General features: G+C 45.3%; 1 protein-coding gene across 1 annotated transcript in view; it reads left to right on the top strand.

Annotated features, from left to right (window-relative positions):
- Nucleotides 1–21,309, top strand: part of LOC118417398 — a 162,503-nt gene that overhangs the window by 121,528 nt on the left and 19,666 nt on the right. Inside the window, exons 135-160 of the mRNA XM_035822954.1 lie at nucleotides 1,025–1,217; nucleotides 1,398–1,549; nucleotides 2,311–2,448; nucleotides 2,799–2,909; nucleotides 3,226–3,335; nucleotides 3,632–3,789; nucleotides 4,299–4,526; nucleotides 4,942–5,089; nucleotides 5,498–5,685; nucleotides 6,224–6,326; nucleotides 6,887–7,032; nucleotides 7,455–7,640; nucleotides 8,223–8,393; nucleotides 9,944–10,101; nucleotides 10,523–10,663; nucleotides 11,278–11,419; nucleotides 12,219–12,352; nucleotides 13,413–13,589; nucleotides 13,655–13,723; nucleotides 14,012–14,263; nucleotides 14,872–15,083; nucleotides 15,977–16,187; nucleotides 18,563–18,669; nucleotides 19,491–19,665; nucleotides 20,071–20,196; nucleotides 20,646–20,796. Coding sequence (XP_035678847.1) covers nucleotides 1,025–1,217; nucleotides 1,398–1,549; nucleotides 2,311–2,448; nucleotides 2,799–2,909; nucleotides 3,226–3,335; nucleotides 3,632–3,789; nucleotides 4,299–4,526; nucleotides 4,942–5,089; nucleotides 5,498–5,685; nucleotides 6,224–6,326; nucleotides 6,887–7,032; nucleotides 7,455–7,640; nucleotides 8,223–8,393; nucleotides 9,944–10,101; nucleotides 10,523–10,663; nucleotides 11,278–11,419; nucleotides 12,219–12,352; nucleotides 13,413–13,589; nucleotides 13,655–13,723; nucleotides 14,012–14,263; nucleotides 14,872–15,083; nucleotides 15,977–16,187; nucleotides 18,563–18,669; nucleotides 19,491–19,665; nucleotides 20,071–20,196; nucleotides 20,646–20,796 — 4,087 coding nt within the window. The remainder of the gene's footprint in view (nucleotides 1–1,024; nucleotides 1,218–1,397; nucleotides 1,550–2,310; nucleotides 2,449–2,798; nucleotides 2,910–3,225; nucleotides 3,336–3,631; nucleotides 3,790–4,298; nucleotides 4,527–4,941; nucleotides 5,090–5,497; nucleotides 5,686–6,223; nucleotides 6,327–6,886; nucleotides 7,033–7,454; nucleotides 7,641–8,222; nucleotides 8,394–9,943; nucleotides 10,102–10,522; nucleotides 10,664–11,277; nucleotides 11,420–12,218; nucleotides 12,353–13,412; nucleotides 13,590–13,654; nucleotides 13,724–14,011; nucleotides 14,264–14,871; nucleotides 15,084–15,976; nucleotides 16,188–18,562; nucleotides 18,670–19,490; nucleotides 19,666–20,070; nucleotides 20,197–20,645; nucleotides 20,797–21,309) is intronic.

Below are 21,309 nucleotides of genomic sequence, written 5' to 3'. Positions count from 1 at the left end.
CGAGTCTTTGATACTGATAGCGAGTCTTTGGCCCGTCCGAAGACTCGCTATCACGGCAAACTCCCTTCCACAGCAAACTCCCTTTCCCGGCACAAGAGAACATAGCCAACGTTGAAAGTCGCGGACCAACGCCCCCCCCCCCCAAAAAACCCAGCCCCGTTCCAAAGACTGCAAGGGAGTCTATGTACTACCCTGCATGCCGTCAAGAAGTGCATACTAGTAGCCTACGAAGACTAGAATTAGAAGACAACAAGAGACCAGCCGGCATTCTAATTGACATACAAAAGGCACTCGCGACTTCAACCTATCATACACACGAACAAACAATAATAAAAATTGTCTTGTTTCAATATGAATAAATATATGGTGCTATTACAGAATAAGAAATGCGAGTAAGAAACTGCCGAATAAATGGGGAGGGGGGCAAAATCCAGAAAAAGGGGGGGAGGGGCGTCAGATCTCTCGACGCCACTTTCCATGACAAAAGGGATGCACTGGGTGAGGCAGACCGGGAAAAGATAATTAGGTGGTAATTGGCCGCTAATGTATGCATATTCCGCCAACACACAATGCAACACACGGCTCATGTCCTGTTGTGTAAGGTTGTTTCAAGGGAATCTGTAAGGGTATTTCAAGCCCTTTACACGTCCTGCACACAGAAATGGTTCGTTTCCGCGAGATTCTAGGACATGTAAAGGACTGTACACGTCTCGTTTGCAGGCATGAAACCTCCGGATTTTGAAGGACATGTTTAATTTCCAGGACTGTGTAAGTCAGTTTCCATCCTGGAAATGAGGCTTTTCAGGCAGTGCTGCATAAGCAATAAAGTATCCTTAGCATTAATAACCCAGTTGCATGTGCCTAGAACCCTCAGTTGACACACCCAAAGACTACTTTCTACATAGTTTTACAGATCTTCATCTAATTATTTATACTGAAAGACTTTTCCTCCTGTTTTGAAAGAGAAATAGCATTTTTCTATCCAACCTCAGCACTGATGCCCCATGTTTTTATGTTTCCACAGCTGCTGTTCCGACGTTACGGCTGGTCAAAGACGTCCTTCATCAACCCGTACTACCGCTTCCTGTCTCAGAAGTACAACATGGATGACTACTCCTCTAAGGGCTCCACCGTCCACCCCGTCAAGAAGTACCACCGTAACCTGGGTGCTATCGAGGAAGAGGAGGAGCCTGTGGAGAGTAAGTCTCCAGGGTATCTTCTAGGAGCTTAGATGGTCTTAGTCAATCTTTGTGTTATTTACTAGGAGCTCTGATTATCTTAGGTTTACAGTGTTCATGGGGAAAGATGAAGTTTACTCGCATCTCCGGAACTTTTGTGGAGATCAGGTTTGCCATAGTTTTGAAATTTTTCAAGATAAAAAAACTCTCTTTGTCATTTTTCAGCAAGAGCAATTGAGCTGAAGAGTGAGGAATTCTGGGACTATGAGAAACAAGTTGACCTTGAAGCCTTCACCTCCAAAGACTTCTACAACGAGCTGGCCAAGCAGTCCCGCGGGGTGACGGCCATCTTGGGCAGGCAGAAGGAAGAGGTAAGACATGAAGAACAGCTTAGCATTCTTATTATAAATACGTCTTGTAAACTAAGATAGCAGCAACACAGTTGACCTATGACCTGTTATGTCCCTGTCAGGTGAAGAACCTGAAAGTTGCAGGTGAGAAGGAGTCACTGAAGGGCCTGTGGTTGTTGACTTTTGGCCTGTGGGTTTTAACCTATGACTGTTGACCTATGACTTTTAACCTAGTATATAATGTTTTAACCTATGACCTGTTATGTCCCTGCCAGGTGAAGTCCCTGTACCAGAAGGTCGCGGGAGAGGCGGAGTCGCTGAAGGGCCTGTGGGTGTTGACCTTATGACCCCTGACCTATGACCCTTTGTGCCCCTGCCAGGTGAAGTCCCTGTACCAGAAGGTCGCGGGAGAAGCGGAGTCGCTAAAGGGCCTGTGGGTGTTGACCTATGGCTGATGACCTATGACCCCTGACCTATGACCCTTTGTGCCCCTCCCAGGTGAAGTCCCTGTACCAGAAGGTCGTGGGTGAGGCAGAGTCGCTGAAGGGCCTGTGGTGTTGACTTATGACCCTTGACACCTTTGTGCCCTTTACCAGAAGGTGGCGGGTGAAGCGGAGTCGCTGAAGGGCCTGTGGTGTTGACTTATGACCCTTGACCTATGACCTTTGTGCCCTTACCAGGTGAAGTCCCTGTACCAGAAGGTCGCGGGTGAAGCGGAGTCGCTGAAGGGCCTGTGGTGTTGACTTATGACCCTTGACCTATGACCTTTGTGCCCCTCCCAGGTGAAGTCCCTGTACCAGAAGGTCGCGGGTGAAGCGGAGTCCCTGAAGGGCCTGTGGGTGGCGAAGCTGAACCTGCGGAGCCGCAGTGCGCTGGCCACACAGGAGGACCTGGCAGACTACGAGAGGAAGAAGGAGGAGGTGGGGAAATAACAGTGTGGTCTTACTGCTGGGAAATTTGCATGTTGTTCGTAAAGGATTTTGTAACTGACAAACAACATTGTCAAGTTTGTTCGCATACATTTAGTATACAGGCATATATTTCGCACAACTTACGCAGTTTGCCACATCATAGATTTAGTAAAGGATTGATTTGAAAATGCCTGCATTACACTTCTGCAGTTTTGATTGACATCAGTCTTCTTCATCTTTCATCTATTACTTTATCATTTAAAAGAAAAAATACATAGTGACTTTTTATTTTACATTGGCTTGTGATAGACTTGTGTTATGATTTAAGAATAAAGCCCGTGTGTATTCCCCCCTGACAGTTGGAGATTGAGCTTGAGCGCAGGAAGGAGCTGGGAGCCAGGTTTGAGGCGGTGCTGCAGCGGCAACAGGAGCTGCTGGAGGCCGACGAGATCGCCCGCGAGGACCATCAGGTGGGGTAATCATGGTTACCATGGGAACTGTTGCTGGGGATGGGAAAATACGCAAAACATCAGACACTCGGTGATAAGGTTCCCAACCAGACAGAAAGTCTCAGTCAAACTATAGCTGCAGTGCGATGTGAATTACCCTGAGGAAGGTGACAATGTCGGCTGTCACTTTGGCATTGCTCCACTCTTGGTTGTGAATAAACATGTAAAGAACCTTCTAGTAATGCTCCAAGCTGATAAAATTGCTCATGAATTATGCACTTGACTTTAAGAAAACTCTGTTAGCCCATTTTAACAATGTCTTGTGTTATGTCTCCAGGTTGCCTACAGTGCACCCATGAGGGAAGCCATGAGAAGTCTGAACGACCTTGTGGAGAAGGTCACAGAGGGCAAGGTCAACCCGACCTTGGACGACAAGGAGCTGAGAAGGTAGGCAAACCCCTTCTGTGCTTGTGTTTGGAGTATTGGGATGGACCACAGCCCGGTTGTTACATTGACCCATTATGACCCATTGTCCTGTTTCTGTCCAGTTCCAAGTGAAGGGTGTTTGGAGAGTGTCCTGTTGTTCAATTTAGTTCAGTTCATCCTCGTAGTACGAGGTGCCATGGATGCTGCTGCTCCAAACATCTCTGTCTAGCATGGCGGCCAACAAGTTGCAATCGTCTTGAGATCCTGTTTTATCTTGTTGTCCTATTGCTGACCTATTCTTGTCCTGTTTCCTGCAGTATCTCCGCCCGTGTGGGAGCCCTGCTGGGCAGGATGTCCCATGAGATCACCACGGAGAGCCAGCGTGTCGGTGCGTGGGGAGTGCTGGGACAGGGCACAGGGGCACAACTGGTGGATCCTGCCACCAACCAGCCACTCGCCAGGGAGGCACTCATCGGTGAGTCACTGTTCTGTTTAATATTTGTTTGCTCTTGTTTGTATACCCGGTAAACCACCTCATGGCAAAATACTGGGGTTTGTATCGAACCTCACAAGCTGCATACCCGGACAGACTTAATTGATTGACTCACACCGGGAAGGAAAGGACTTCTACTCTTTATTTGTACTGTGGCCCCAGAATTATGACCAATATTACATCAGTGATCATCTAGATTTTAAAACGATAATGTTCCCCCCAGCCCCCGACGGCGCGGTGCGAGCCATAGACCTGATCCACCAGGACCCCATCTCCGTTCTTGTCATTGATAATTATGATATTTAGTAATGATTGTAATTAGTTTTTAACATCAATGATCAACGATGTTCCCCCCAGCCCCAGACGGTGCGGTGCGAGCCATACACCTGATCCACCAGGACCCCATCTCCGGCCCCGTCATTAATAATTATCACATTTAGTTACAATTGTTATTAGATTTTAACATTAATGATTGACTATGTTCCCCCCAGCCCCAGACGGTGCGGTGCGTGCCATAGACCTGATCCACCAGGATCCTATCTCTGGTCTTGTCGTCCCCAACACGGACGCTCGCATGATGCTGCATGATGGGAAGGTTGTTCCAGTGGCGCCGGACATGTTCGTCCACCCGCAAACCGGGAGGGTCCTGCCAATCATGGGGAACGTGGCATACGATCCCATCTCGTCACGCCTTGTCTTCACCGCAGACTCTGCTACGGGTAAGCTCTTGGGAACATCAGCTTTTGTCTCTGGTGGCTTTTCAATGCTTCCACATATTACATGTAGAAATACAAATAGTGAGTGAGAAATGTTAAAAAGTCATCTGCACTGATATCAAAGACTTTCGTTCACATGCAACCAATGCATTATTACCTACTGAGTAGCTGACAGTCGCCAAAATGTTGACAACATGTATGTGAGGAATTCACTTTTTAGAACTGTTATCCAGTGACTTATTAATTGTTACCCAGTGATTAATATCAGCCTAATGAAATTATTCATAGAAGTCCTACAAATGCATTGATTATCAACAGCATTGCTAGAGTCATCCAATAAAGTAGGAACTTACAAAGATATGTAAAAAGTGATATTTATTTCAGACTTTTCAACACCTTTTCCCTGCCTTCCCCACAGGTGAGGCCTCCAGAACCGAGGAGCCCCTGATCCCGTACGTACCGTACCCGCACGACCCGGCAACCGGCGCGCCCACACGGACCAAACTCACCACCCTGCAGCGCAAGAGCGACCTCCGGCTCAACGGGCCCATGCCTGACCCCAACAGGTCAGAGGTTATGACCTCTGCCACACAGGCAGAGCCTTTCATTATTTATTTGAACACTTTGGTTTGAAAAAGTTTTAAGTGATCAGAAAATCCAACTCTGATTTTCATGTAGAGTCTGCCTTATTTTCACAATGTGAGAAATAACAGACATTTCATATGCTGGCGAACGTCCTTCTTCAATGATCTAAAGTAACTGAAAATTAGCACTACTGTTATTTTAGATCACTGAAGGATGCAGGATAGCATCTGAAGTGTCTATTATTTTTCAGAAAAACTTGTCCAATGGTATAGTTTGAATTCAGAAATATTGTCAAGTTGAATGTTACAATATGTGAACTAAACTCTTGCAGGAAAGAAACTATGTTTCTATCTTTCTACAACAATAAAACTGTTTGTTTTCTGTCCCAGTGGGCTGCATGTTCCCATCGCAGCTGTGACCATCCACCCCCAGACTGGAGTGGTATATCCCCTGGCAGGCTCCCACACAGACCCAGTGACGGGCCTGCCCATTGCGATAGAGGTGGGGTCCGTCATGATCGACCCCAACTCCGACCTGCCTGTGCCAATCCTGGGGGTGGGGCTGGATGCTGAAACTGGTGAGGAACTCTTTCCTAACTGCTCGTTTCTTCATAATTCAGATAGCCAATCACATACAGTTCAGTTCAGACAGCACGCTCTCTACAAAGTCCTGCCCAGTATGATATACAGGGTTCAAAATACTGATTGCATAAAAATTATGCACTTTCTGCATCGTGGTGAAAAGTGCATGTTTTGTCAGAATTCAAATAACCAATCACATATACAATGTAGGGCTTGAACTTCTACGGAAATGATAATGCATTAATGTGTAACAAATTTTTTTTAATGTGGCTGAACCTAGATGTAGGTTTTGCTGACATTCTACTTTGTTCTGTGTCGTGAACCCAAAATTCTTTTTTGCTCACCAAAAGGTGCTCAAAAATGATCTGTGGCCATGCTATAGGTGACACAACTTTACGTACATAATATGTTAGCACTTGTTTAAAAGTGCCATTCACCTATGTCTGTGATAAGCAATGTGTACACAGTACACACAGTAAAACAGTACATCTAAGTTACGTGGAGCAATCTATATCCATCTCTTTCCTGCCCCAGGTGATGTTGTCCCCTTGGGCGGTACGACTGCTACATTTGGCGGGCGTGGCCCTCGCTCACCCATCATTCCCGGAGACACCTTTGCAGAACCGCTCAGCGGAAAGTAAGCACAGAGCATTTCCTTCTGACTTTATGTCTCAGTCTTTAAAAAGAAGAAAATGAAACACACATTAGTGTTGTCTCTTTCCTGGGACAGCAAGATGATAATCATTTTTGTTTCAACTGCAAGATTTTCAAGAACCAGACATGACATTCTTCAGACCTGCCCTTGTACATGTTGTTTGTACATGGTGCTTCTGATATTCTTCCAAGCAGAGGAAGGTACCAATCCCCACTGGATGCCTGTGTGCTTGTCTAAGACTTAGAAACTGATTGTTTGTTTGTTTGTTTATTCCAGACCTGCCCATGTACATGGAGGTGTACTGGAGGGGTCAGATGTCTTACCCAGTGGAGGAGGGTACCAGGCACTGCTGGACGCCTGTGTGCTTGTCTAAAACAGGAACTGATTGTTTGTTTATTTGTTTATTTCAGACCTGCCCATGTGCATGGAGGTGTACTGGAGGGTTCAGATGTCCTGCCCAGTGGAGGAGGGTACCAGGCACTGCTGGACGCCTGTGTGCCTGTCTAAGACTTGGGAACTGATTGTTTGTTTGTTTACTTCAGACCTGCACACGTACATGGAGGTGTACTGGATGGTTCAGATGTCTTACCCAGTGGAGGAGGGTACCAGGCCCTGCTGGACGCCTGTGTGCTGGCTTGTGAGGCCAGAGTTCTGGCTGCACTGCAGGAGTACAAGGATGCTGTCTCAGGTGTGTACCTGTTACCTGTCTCAGGTGTGTACCTACCTGTCTCAGGTGTGGAGGAAGTTTAAGTTAATTGCTGCTAAGTGTCTCAATATTGTTGCTGTTACTCTGTCTTCTCTGTCATGGCCAGTGGAAGATAAGCCTTGCTGAATGAATTAAACTGGTTCAAGGTCACTTTAACTTTTAAGTTTTATGAAGCCTAGTTCCAATTAAACTGACCTTTTTCATGGATGTTTTCCAGGCCCTGAAACCATGCAATCTGTTGTTGTTTTGTGTACAACTGTGTTGAAACAACTAGTTGTGATATTTTCCAATCCCAGAAGCGGTGAAGTCTGTACAAGACTGTTGTTGTTCTGTGTACAACAGTGTATGATGATGATAATGATGATGATGTACAACAGTGTACAAACAAGTGTGCTGTTTTCCAGGCCCCGAAGCGGTGCAGGCCGGCCCGTCGCTGAACTGCCACCACGAGCAGAGCGTGCTGGAAACGGCGCTGGGAGAGCTGGTTAGGGCGCGGCAACGCTGCAAGGCCCAGCTGCTCCGCACAGGTCATGACCTCACCAGGAGGGAGGAGAGGGCAGCCATACTGGCAGCAACAGGAGGCTCCGCTGGTCTGTATAGAATCATTAAATTAGAATTGATTGATTAATACTAATCAAACTAATTAGAAGGGAGGACAGAGCAGCCATACTGACAGCAACAGGAGGCTCCGCTGGTCTGTACAGACATCTAGCCATAAATCAATTTTAATCAATCAATAGCAGTTAATTAGACATGTCGTAATCACCTCTCAATATCATCATTTTGAATTTGAAAATTTTCAAAACGACGGTTATCATGATGATGATGATGATGATGATGAATAGTTTATTGGTAAAAAAATCTACTTGTGTTGTTGATATCAGTTAGGTAGCCCAGATCTCTTTCTTTTTTAATTAACTGAGCAATTGGTGTTTTTGTGAGGTTATCCATTTCTCTATCTATTTACACACTTATGGGTATGATGCAGTTTGTTTATTTGTTTATATGTTTATCTATTTACCCAAGTATAATAGACTTAATTTATTTGTTTACATGTATATCTATTTATCCTAAAATAATAATGGACTTAATTTATCTGTTTACATGTTTATCTATTTACCCAGGTATGATGGAGTTTGTTTATTTGTTTACATGTTGATTTACTTACCCAGGCATGATGGAGTTTGCAGCGACAGGCCAGCTGCTGCCTATCCTCGTTGGCACGACGATGACCGACCCCGCGGGGTCAGGGCTGCAGGTCCCCATCCTGGGGATAGACAGGGACAAGAAGTCTGGGAACGTCATGCCACTGGGAGGAACCATGGAGGACCCTGAGGGAGAAGGTTAATTAGCTTGTTAATTAGATAATTAGTTACTTAGCTAATTAAGTTATAACCCTAACGAGGGTCCCCATCCTGGGGATAGACAGGGACAAGAAGTCTGGGAATGTCATGCCACTGGGAGGAACTATGGAAGACCCTGAGGGGGAAGGTCAGTTAGCTAGCTAATTAGTTACTTAGCTAATTAGTTTATGATCCTAACGAGTGCCCCCATCCTGGGGATAGACAAGGACAAGAAGTCTGGGAACGTCATGCCTCTGGGAGGAACCATGGAGGATCCTGAGGGGGAAGGTTAGTTAGCTCATTAATTAGTGACTTAGCTAATTAGTTTATAACCCTAACGAGTGTCCCCATCCTGGGGATAGACAGGGACAAGAAAACTGGGAACGTCATGCCACTGAGAGGAACTATGGAGGACCCAGAGGGGGAAGGTTAGTTAGCTAATTAATTAGATAATTAGTGACTTAGCTAATTAGTTTATAACCCTAACGAGTGTCCCCATCCTGGGGTTAGACAGAGACAAGAAATCTGGGAACGTTATTCCACTGGGAGGGACCTTGGAGGACCCAGAGGGGGAAGGTTAGTTATCTAATTAATTAGATAATTAGTGACTTAGCTAATTAGTTTATAATCCTAACGAGGGTCCCCATCCTGGCAACAGGGACAAGAAGTCTGGGAATGTTATTCTGCTGGGAGGTACAAATGTACCATGGAGGGGGACCCAGAGGGGGAAGGTTAGTTTTTTAATTAGCTAATTAGTTGGTTGGCTAATTAATCATCCTAACAGATGGTTCCCATCCTGGGGATTGACAGGGACAAGAAAACTGGGTTCATCATTTTGCTGGGAAGTACCAAGGGGAAAGTTAGTTGGGTATCTTGTTAGCTAATTAGTTAGTTATATTTAGTAATTCTCCACAATCAACAGGATGGGGTCTACAGGTTCCCATTGAGGACCCAAAGTGTGAAGGTTTGTAAGTAAATTTAGTGTAGTTAAGAAATACAGCCATAAGGTATTCAGCACAGTCCGACTGGCAGAAGGCTGTCCTCCCCTTGGTGCTGAAACAGTTGTGACACTGCAGTGAAGTGTTTGAGGATGGCACCATTGGAATACATTGTTATCTCCATGAAAAATGGAGATATAGTTTTGAGTGTGTGTGTCTGTGTGTCTGTCTGTGTGTCCGGATTTTGTAGTGAGCATAACTCAAGAACCTCTGGATGGATTACAGTGATATTTGGTTTGTAAGTAGGTGTTGAGAAGACAAAGGTCAAGGTCAATTTTGGGCCCCCTAGTATGTGACCTTGGTACTGCAGCAGAAACTCATTTTTTGGATCTTTTGAACTAGATGTGCTATGGTCTTGTTAAGACTAGAATTTTTTAAGGACTTTTTGTCCCATTTGAATACAGCTCTCCTAGTAGATATGTTACCAAGTTGGGTCAATAAGAATGGAAGTCATGGTTGTTCTGGCTCCTTCTGACGACAGTTTCTCTCTGATGGCCATTCTTGTTTCCGTTCCATTTTTGGCTCCTTCTGACGACAGTTTCCCTCCTGCAGGCCTGGTGCCGATCATGATCGGGACTCCGGCGGTCGACCTGGTGACGGGCGAGCTGAGTCCGATCAGCGGGGTGCGCGTCAGTCCGGACACCGGGACCGTCATACCGGTCACGCTCTCCTCAGGCGGACACAAGAAGAGAAAACCGCCTCTCGGAGCTGTGAGTCAAATGTTATCATTGACTGGGGTACAGCTGGGTTTTGTTGTATTTCGATACTTAAAAGTTACAACTTGGTAAAGCCAGGAGACAAAACAGATATATCGTCTAGAGTTGTATGCTTCTCTCAATGGCGTTGATTCTCCTAGGAATAGACAAAGAGCACAGGTGAACACAAGAAAATAGGAAGCATACACTTTGTTGAATGGTCTTCTTACTTAATTTTTTACGTAGTTCAAACAAAATGTAACATTCAATACAAATGACAACAATGATTAGAATGTAAATGACACAATGACCAAATTGTTCCTTTTTAGATTAGTTGCAATGTAGTTGCTAGGCAGAGCTCCATCGCCATCGTGATAATGAAAATCGTCGTGTTGCAAGGTTGCCATGGTGATGATAACAATCTTCCCTTTCCCAGGTTGCCATGGTGGAGGATGAGCTTGTTGCTAGGCGGAGCTACTGGCGTCGCCAGCGGCAACGCGAGGAGGAGGCGACCAATCAGGAGGCTCTGCTGGTGTTCCAGCTGATGTACGACATGGAGAACATCACGGCACAGAAGGCAAGACTTCAACACTTGTTCCATCTCTTAAACTGTCAGTCATTGTATGTGTGTGGCGTGGTGAAGATGAAGGTTATGTTTGATAAGGATGGAATTCTGGTCCCCTACCTTCCTCTTCCTGAACTGTCAGTCATTGTGTGTGTGTGGCATAGTGAAGAAGAAGGTTATGTTAATGATTAGGATGGAATTCTGGTCCCCTACCTTCCCCTTCTTTAACTGTCAGTCATTGTCGGTGTGTGTGGCATGGTGAAAACGAATGTTAGTGATAAGGATCTAATTCTGGTCTCCTACCCCCGAGGTCTGTACTGAATAAGAAATGTACCGTTATCATACTGATGTACAAAATTGAAAAATTTAATTCACATACCGTTCAGGTCTTTGCTCCTTGATGCCTTGATCCTTTTACCATTGCCTATGTACTTCAACAGGAAATCTTATAAGTAAAACACAGCGTTTACTTATTTTGTAATATCATGGTAAAGGCTGTGGTTTGAGGATTTATATTTCCATGTAAAGAACAATTTCTATGACAAGATTTTTAATCGAAAGGAAGGCAATTTGTCAATGCCTCTTCCTAAACCTACCAAGTCTTATTGTTGACTCCCTGTCATCAGATTGAGGACTCCCTGGACACCATGGCTGAGAATGTGCACAAACTGTCGGATGCTGCGAAGCGGGAGGTCCAGAGGAGGACGGATGCTGAGGAGGAGTTTACGGCGGTCCTGCCTCCGGATGTGGTCTCCATCCTCACTCAGGGTAAGGCTGCTTCCACAAGAAACACACTCTTACTCACCCACATCTCTCCATCCTCACTCAGGGTATGGCTCACAAGGATACTTCACTCAGTACATCTTACCAGTCTACTTACTCATTCAAGTACTCATTCAGGTTACATCTCACAAATCAGCTTACACAAGAAATATACTCCATCCTCACCTAGGGTGTATCTCACTGCTTGCACAATAAGAAAAAGCTCTAGCTCACTCTCTCACACACTCACTTTACATTTGATTTTCTACTTCAAAAAAAAGAACATACGGTTTCATTTGGAAATGTCTAATATATCATGTCTACAGCAAGCAAAATCTTCCTTCCAAATCATAGTACTTACTTATCTTTTTCGTCCCTGGAGAGACATAAGGCCAAGACTTTTTTGTTCCATCTGGTTCTGTGCTGCGCCTTAGTTTGTGCTGATTGCCAGAAATGCCCCATGACCACCAGATCATCTCACTCACTTACACTCACTATCCGTCTGACACTGACAACCATAGTGGCTGAGGCGAACATGATGCTGGTTTGAATCTGACATTCCCTCTATAACTTTGCCCGCCCCCTCCCCCAAAATAGGACTTAATAGTATATAATATCTTCCTCGTCCCTGAAGAGACATAAGGCAATGACTTTTTTCTTCCACCTGGGTCTGTCCCATGCCACAGGCTGTGCTGATTGGCAAAAGGCCCCTATAGATGTCAGATCATCTCACACTGACAAACCTAAGTTTCTTAGTTATATATGTTTTGAATCTGACATTCCTTCTCTATCTCTGCCCCTCCAGTTAACCAGGCTGAGCGAGAGCGGGAGGATCGACACCAGGAGGCGCACCGTAAGTTCGCGGAGACGATCCGGAAGTTCTTCCAGAAGCTGCAGATGGAGGAGAACAAGTACAAGGACAGGATGCAGGAGCTGGAGGTTTGTTTGTTTGTTTGTTTGTTTGTTTGTTTGCTTGGACAAACTGTACAGGAAATAAATACATAAAGGCCAGTCATAACTCTCATTAACAAGTACAAGGACAGGATGCAGGAGCTGGAGGTACGTATGAACTGCACTGAGAATAAGCTTGTGCCACTTTAAAAAGCTACTATTAACACTAAATCCTTATATCCAAAAGATGCTGTTGAAAGAACATGGACAGGATGTAGGAACTGGAAGTTTCTCAACAGATTACACCCATGAAAAGAAAAAAAGACTGACAATCACAACCCATTTTTAATTCTAGCTATGCTATTTATTTATTAAGTTACTAACATCTCCGTATAGCTGTTTTGTTTACTTGTCCTTTTAAGCTTTCAACAATTCAGCCAATTCTCATTATTGAAAGGATTACCCCATTGATATCTTCTGTCCAAATGTTCTGCATCATTAAGCTTCAGTTTATTTTGATACTCTGTGCTCTATCCCGCAGGGAGCCATGAACCCTAATGCAGAGGTCACGGTGCTGCAGTGGTACCGGTTAGGGTTAGGGTTAGGTTTCATGTTACTGACAGTGACAGTCTTATTATCTCTCCTTACCCCCAGGGAGCCATGAACCCTGATGCAGGGTTAGGGTTAGGTGACATGTTACTGACAGTGTTATTATCTCCCCCACCCCCCAGGGAGCCATGAACCCTAATGCAGAGGTCACGGTGCTGCAGTGGTACCGGTTAGGGTTAGGGTTAGGTTTCATGTTACTGACAGTGACAGTCTTATTATCTCTCCTTACCCCCAGGGAGCCATGAACCCGGATGCAGGGGTAGAGTTAGGTGACATGTTACTGACAGTGTTATTATCTCCCCCACCCCCCAGGGAGCCATGAACCCTGATGCAGGGTTAGGGTTAGGTGACATGTTACTGACAGTGTGATCATATCTCCCCCACCCCCCAGGGAGCCATGAACCCGGATGCAGAAGCCACAGTGCTGCAGCGGTACCGGCAGGGTTAGGGTTAGGGGACATGTTACTGACAGTGTTATTATCTCCCCCCCACCCCCCAGGGAGCCATGAACCCTGATGCAGAAGCCACGGTGCTGCAGCGATACCGGCAGGCCAAGTCCCGGCTGCAGGCGGAGCTGCAGGATCAGATCCTGAGCCGCTCCGAGAACCTGGACGAGGAACACTCCGCTCTGGAGTATGTCAGGGAGAAGGCAGAGCTACTGGGACTGGAAGCTAAGGTGGGTCAGGGTTGGGTTAGGTTAGGTTAGGTTAGGTTGGGTTAGGTTAGGGTAGGTTAGGTTAGGGTTATGAGGAACACTCCGCTCTGGAGTATGTCAGGGAGAAGGCAGAGCTGCTGGGGCTGGAGGCTAAGGTGGGTGGTTTGTTTAGTCGACTTTACAAAGTCTTTTGGAATTGTTTGAAAAGTGCATTCGTCCTAAAATCTACTATATCAAAATGACAGTAATGTGTGGTTATGTCATCATGCAGTCTGCTTGTCTTCTTTTCTTTTTCCTGGAAGGGAATGGAGCACTAGGACATAATCATGTTTGATTGATGAATGAATTGGCTTGGCTACTCTTCCCAGAGGTCCAGCACTATAGCCAATACTGACAATTTTTGTTGTTGAAAGAAATTAACAAAGTTTTCCCATTGCGCCCAGAATGTTCTGACAGGAGCAGTGGTCATTGCTGGAGACTACGATGCCACCATCTCCGGCGTCTACGGGGACGACCTGACCTCCCCCGCCTCCAGTCGTGAGCTGATCCCGCTCCTGAAGCAGCTCATAGCCATGCTGGAGGGCGGCGGACAGTTCCAACTGTCCGTGGAGGGGGCGCAGCTCTTCTCCACAGTGACGGGAGCGGCTGCCACACAGACAGCTAAAACAGTACACAGGGGACTCGCACCACTACAGGTACCTTTTTGTTATAGATGTACATGTAGATGTCATGAACGTTTCTGATAGAATACCAAAAGAGGAAGAAAGAAAGGAGCAGGATAAGCCAGAGGCCTAACATTTTATAAGGCTTTTTACTTGATGAAGGTAAAGTCTCTAAAAGCTTAACAATGATTCACATTTAAGTTTATACTTTGACTGCAACTTGAGAAATCCTATACAGCCTTCTTTCTATGACAACTGTCATTCATCAATACATAATTATGTAACAATACATAATTATGTAATGCTCTAAAAAAGAGAGAATGTATTGTAACTGACTGAAACATTAAATTTGCATATCACAGTATGTCAATATGCCATTTACATCCATATTCTTGTACCGTTAGTTATAGACTTGAGATGAGAAGAATATGATTGTATGAATTGATTTATCATTTTTTGCCATGTACAAATGTGGTGTAATAAAGTTTATTCATCCATTCATTCTATACAAGGTTAGCAGGTGTTGAAACTTACTCCATCTTTAACTGACAAAGATGTTCATACCGATATGTAGTAAGTGATGATTTGTGAATACCCAACAATGGGTGATAGTAACAACTGAGTTGCTGCTGTTGCCCCAGTTTGCTGGCCCGTCCATCTCCATCGGTGAGGTGGAGACCGTGGAGGGTCTGACCTCCGCGGTGCCAAGCCAGCCGACAGCAGGGGTGGTGCAGACACAGCTGCTGGCCCACGCTGTCCCCGGGACAGCAGGAACAGCAGGCATGGCCACCAAGGTCACACAGCAGAAACAGCAGCCGGAGCTGTCTGAGGAGGAGCTCAAGGAGAAGTCCAGGTGTGATTTTAGACCTCACAAACATGATGTCATTGATGTCCTCAGATGATACTCTCAAATCTGATGTGGAAGGGAAAAAATTGACGTAATCAATGTATTTGCAAATTATGTTTCTGACCTAGGGCGAAGAAATGCTGTTACAGTTCCAATCATGTAACCTGTAACCTTGAGTGGCCTTCAGGCCTTGTTACGTGGTGACCATTGAGTAAAAAAAAAAAAGACATACATATACAAGTAGTTTGCTTTTAGCAAAACCAAGGCCTCTGCCAGCAAGTAAGCCAAACTGGCTCTCAGGGAAAGTTTCCTGGACGTTGGACAAACAATGTTTTTAGAACGTTATTTTGAAATATGCTTATTTTCTTTTAGTTTTATTGCAACCATCTGTAACACCAAAGTATTCTAAAGCGTTCATTCTGCATATTGCTTGTTTGGACCATGTATGATCATACATAATGAGACACAAATTCTCTGCACAAAGCATTGCACTCAGAGCTGCATTTGTGTTCAGAGTGTTCTTACATGCCGGAATCTTAGCCAGTTGTAAAGATCGAAATGTCTTTAAACATATGTCTAACCTTAATAAACAACTGTAGAGTAACATAATTTCTCTGGAAAAGGAAGTCTGTTACAAACTACGCACTCAAAGATTTGTATTGTATACCAATCACCTTATTCAAACAAAAATAAATATTTAGGCCTTGTGTGTAGGACAATATTGATTTCCAACTGCCCGCTATCCTCGTAACGGGGTTTCCACAAGACTGCAACGAATCAGAAAGGAGAAAACCTGTGTGGCTGTCAGAACTTTTCTGAATGCAAAGAAGAAAGGCATTTTTTCATATTTTGCGCTTTCTAATAATTTGTGTGATTGATCAAATGCATTTTCCCAACAGAACCCTACTTGAGCGGTTCACCCGCGAGGCGGTCCAGCTTGAGGATGAGCTGCGTGCGGAGGAGATCGCCGCCATCAACCAGGTGATCCAAGACGTGGAGAGGGAGAAGGAGAAGGCCATCCAGCAGGTACAGGCAGAGCTGAAGGAGAGGCTGCGCAGGTGTTCCACTGACGAGGAGAGGGAGAAGGCCATGCTCGAGTCTGCACAGAAGGTACAGTCTTAGGTTTAATGTTAACTAATCTATTATAAGAGAAGGAGAAGGAGAAGGCCATCCAGCAGGTGCAGGCAGAGCTGAAGGAGAGGCTGCGCAGGTGTTCCACTGACGAGGAGAGGGAGCAGGCCATGCTCGAGTCCGCACAGAAGGTACAGTCTTAGGTTTAATGTTAACTAATCTATTATAAGAGAGGGAGAAGGAGAAGGCCATCCAGCAGGTACAGGCAGAGCTGAAGGAGAGGCTGCGCAGGTGTTCCACTGACGAGGAGAGGGAGCAGGCCATGCTCGAGTCCGCACAGAAGGTACAGTCTTAGGTTTAATGTTAACTAATCTATTATAAGAGAGGGAGAAGGAGAAGGCCATCCAGCAGGTACAGGCAGAGCTGAAGGAGAGGCTGCGCAGGTGTTCCACTGACGAGGAGAGGGAGCAGGCCATGCTGGAGTCCGCACAGAAGGTACAGTCTTAGGTTTAATGTTAACTAATCTATTATAAGAGAGGGAGAAGGCCATCCAGCAGGTGCAGGCCGAGCTGAAGGAGAGGCTGCGCAGGTGTTCCACTGACAAGGAGAGGGAGCAGGCCATGCTCGAGTCCGCACAGAAGGTACGGGGAGTCTTAGGTTTAATGTTAACTAATCTATTATAAGAGAAGGAGAAGGCCATCCAGCTGGTACAGGCGGAGCTGAAGGAGAGGCTGCGCAGGTGTTCCACTGACGAGGAGATGGAGCAGGCCATGCTCGAGTCCGCACAGAAGGTACGGGGAGTCTTAGGTTTAATGTTAACTAATCTATTATAAGAGAAGGAGAAGGAGAAGGCCATCCAGCTGGTACAGGCGGAGCTGAAGGAGAGGCTGCGCAGGTGTTCCACTGACGAGGAGAGGGAGAAGGCCATGCTGGAGTCCGCACAGAAGGTACGGGGAGTCTTAGGTTTAATGTTAACTTATCTATTATAAGAGAAGGAGAAGGAGAAGGCCATCCAGCAGGTACAGGCTGAGCTGAAGGAGAGGCTGCGCAGGTGTTCCACTGATGAGGAGAGGGAGCAGGCCATGCTCGAGTCTGCACAGAAGGTACAGTCTTAGGTTTAATGTTAACTTATCTATTATAAGAGAAGGAGAAGGAGAAGGCCATCCAGCAGGTACAGGCAGAGCTGAAGGAGAGGCTGCGCAGGTGTTCCACTGACGAGGAGAGGGAGCAGGCCATGCTGGAGTCCGCACAGAAGGTACAGTCTTAGGTTTAATGTTAACTAATCTATTATAAGAGAGGGAGAAGGCCATCCAGCAGGTGCAGGCCGAGCTGAAGGAGAGGCTGCGCAGGTGTTCCACTGACAAGGAGAGGGAGCAGGCCATGCTCGAGTCCGCACAGAAGGTACGGGGAGTCTTAGGTTTAATGTTAACTAATCTATTATAAGAGAAGGAGAAGGCCATCCAGCTGGTACAGGCGGAGCTGAAGGAGAGGCTGCGCAGGTGTTCCACTGACGAGGAGATGGAGCAGGCCATGCTCGAGTCCGCACAGAAGGTACGGGGAGTCTTAGGTTTAATGTTAACTAATCTATTATAAGAGAAGGAGAAGGAGAAGGCCATCCAGCTGGTACAGGCGGAGCTGAAGGAGAGGCTGCGCAGGTGTTCCACTGACGAGGAGAGGGAGCAGGCCATGCTGGAGTCCGCACAGAAGGTACAGTCTTAGGTTTAATGTTAACTTATCTATTATAAGAGAAGGAGAAGGAGAAGGCCATCCAGCAGGTACAGGCTGAGCTGAAGGAGAGGCTGCGCAGGTGTTCCACTGATGAGGAGAGGGAGCAGGCCATGCTCGAGTCGGCACAAAAGGTACACAGTCTTTGTATCATTCTTTACTGTTCCATCAAACTTTGATTTAGTGTTGGGATATCCTTGATTTTTCTTCATGTTATGAATTCTTGTGCAGTGACAGTGCTGTTCTTGTGCAGTGACAGTGCTGTTCTTGTGCAGTGACAGTGCTGTTCTTGTGCAGTGACAGTGCTGTTTGTGTTGAAGGTGTTGTTGAATGCAACTATAGGACTTTCCAGACAATAGATGCAGAACCCAGTGAATGATGATGATGATGTTGTTAGTTGAGAAGATTCAAAGTTTCTTCACAGTGCTATGAGACTGTGCTAGACTCTACTGCAGCCAGCTCAGGCTTCATAATGACTTTTTTCCCTACTGCCACAGGAAAATTACCACACTGTGCTGCCTGGTTTAAGAGATAGGCATTGCCAAGCAAATTTAGAATACAGCAGAATTGGACACTCATCTACCTTGTGTTCATTTCTCTCCTCCATTATTTGCAATTGACTATGAATAAGAGAAAATGTGTAATAATAAGACTGTTTGCTGAACTGTGCTTTTTTCTGATGTCCTCAGATCCAGAAGATTAACGAACAGTTTGAGAGCGAGAAGCAGAAACGTCTGAAGAAGGTCCGTAAGGAGCTGCGCGAGGAGCGGGTCCGCAGGAAGAGGGCTCTGCTGCAGTAAGTCTTGTCTTAAAGACACACTTACAGTCTTAAAGACACACTTAACGTCTTAAACTTACTGGGCAAATGTTACTTCATGTTATGTCTAAGTTCACTTGTACACATGCAGTGCTGAGGGCCCTGCTGCAGTAAGTCTCGTCTTGTTTGTTTGTGCCTTTTGTCTTAAAGACACAATGCTACTTCATCTTATATTTAAGTACAGTTGTACATATGGAGTTTAGATTGTGGAAATTGTTTACCAATTGTTTGCATGTAGTATGCACAATGCAAGACAAATTGAGATATTTCTGCTATCTGGTTCACTTTGTTTTATTGGCTCTGGTAGGAAACAGAACAGGAAATTTTATTATCAGCTGTACGAGTGTAGGAATCATAGAGTAGAAGTGCTGGAGGAGAATTGGACGTAAATCAGACTTGTTCAACAATGAGCTTTCAATCTGCAGGTGAATAGAGGCAGGAGTAGATGTAGATGAGACAGTCCCAGCGATCAGCCTCCCATCCGATGATGAGCTGAACCAGGTTCCCATGTGATAACATTATTCTCACCTGTGTCTGTAGGAGACAGAGAGCAGAAGCTCTGGAGGCAGGAGTGGATGTAGATGAGACAGTCCCAGCGATCAGCCTCCCATCCGATGATGAGCTGGACCAGGTTCCCATGTGATAACATTATTCTCACCTGTGTCTGTAGGAGGCAGAGAGCAGAAGCTCTGGAGGCAGGAGTGGATGTAGATGAGACAGTCCCAGCGATCAGCCTCCCATCCGATGATGAGCTGGACCAGGTTCCCATGTGATAACATTATTCTCATCTGTGTCTGTAGGAGGCAGAGAGCAGAGGCTCTGGAGGCAGGTGTGGATGTAGACGAGACAGTCCCGGCGATCAGCCTCCCATCCGATGATGAGCTGGACCAGGACCTGATGCTGCTGGCCAAACAGCAGGAGCAGCTGATCGCTGAGCTCAACAAGGCCTTCGCTGAGGAACTCGCAAGGGAACAGGTGAGGTGTCATTTAAAATCAAATGTTATCCTACACTGGCATTCAGTTTGAAATATTATTTCATTAGGTTTTTACCTCAGAAACTAAATTGATTTGGTACTAGCTGTCCAGCTAGTATTATAAAAAGCAAAAGCTATATTGTGTTTTAATTCCTATCAAGACATGTAATAACTCTTAAGGAATTGTCTAACTTTTTTCTGTAAATGATAAATTTATAGTGTAGTAGCTGATTTCAAGTTACTGATGATATTTTGCAATCAAGGTTATGTGAGAAGGTTACAGTGTCTGTTACAGTATCTAACTGATTTATTGATTGATTATTGGTTAGGTTGACTAATTTATCAATTAGATTATCAATTGATTGATTGATTGATTGATTGATTGATTGATTGATTCCCATCCCAGGAGGAGATAAACAGCGGGAGGAAGGCCCAGCTGGATGCTGAGATGGAGGCGAGGATCCGCGCCCTGAACAGACAGATGGGCAGGAGTGATGCGGAGACGGACAAGCTGCTGGAGGACATGAAGAAGGTACCAGAAATTTAGGACTCAAATAATATGAGGGTGACTCTAGATCGATGTTTGGATGGAGTAGAAAAATTTGTTGAACTCTTTTAACTTCTTGTTCAAAGAAAGCAGGAAAACCTGGTTGTTGTTTTGTTTTCTTTGCTAAACGGAAGATTCCGGAGGAAGAAGAAAATTAGACCTGTTGTTTTTGTTGTCTTGAGACAGAATAAGACAAAACATATCTTTCTTTAAACATAGGACTGATGGTTCCACTAGATTCAGTCAATCAATCACTGGATTACCATTTTTTTAAAGGCTTGAAGGCCTTGAATATAAGAGCAGGGTTTTTGATGCAGAAGAAATAGCCTAGGGTAGATCACTATACACCATGAGTGACAGACTTTCTGTAAGATATCCCTTCCATGGAGATTTTCTGCTGAACACCCTGCTGACCTTGACCTTACTGTCAGCAGCAGTCAGACGCCCAGCGGGGCCAGAAGTCGAACATGAAGGACCGGATGCGCCAGAGACAGCGACAGCGACGCACACGGAGCCGGTCGGAGGGGCCGGAGATCCCCGAGGGAGTGGAGCAGGGATCGGAGGAGGAGAGGCTCATCCTGGAAGGTGCTGAGAAATCTTAGATTTGCTTCTTTAAGGTTCAAAGTTGTAATTGAGTTGGTTGCGTATGGTGTATCCTTCAACTGTTTGTTTTTTTAGTTTATTTGGACAGACTGTGTTGAGAAAAATCTATTGTTTCTTGATTGTCATGAAGACAGGTCTTGATTTTTATTTTAATTAAATTTTTTAACCATACATCAGAATCAAATGTTAAGACTGAGATTGACGCTCCATCATTCAATATTTCAAGGACACCACATTGGGACCCCAAGGAAATCTTTGGTTTGCTTTTTGAAGTTTCAAAGTGTTGTAGAGTTACTGAGCTGGTTACCAGCTGTGTGTCCTTCTTCAACTATTTTTTGTCCATTTTGACATATTGTTGAAAAAATGTTGTTTCTTGATTCTCATAAAATTCAATACAGGTCTAAATTATAAGCCTTACCTTAAGTACTAAACGTGGTACACCGAGATTGGTGATCAATCTTTTAATATTTCAAGGACACTGCATTAGAACTCCTG

This window comes from Branchiostoma floridae, chromosome 6 (genome assembly GCF_000003815.2).
Source record: "Branchiostoma floridae strain S238N-H82 chromosome 6, Bfl_VNyyK, whole genome shotgun sequence".
NCBI classification, from domain to species: domain Eukaryota; kingdom Metazoa; phylum Chordata; class Leptocardii; order Amphioxiformes; family Branchiostomatidae; genus Branchiostoma; species Branchiostoma floridae.
This window is presented reverse-complemented; position numbering and strand designations above follow the sequence as displayed.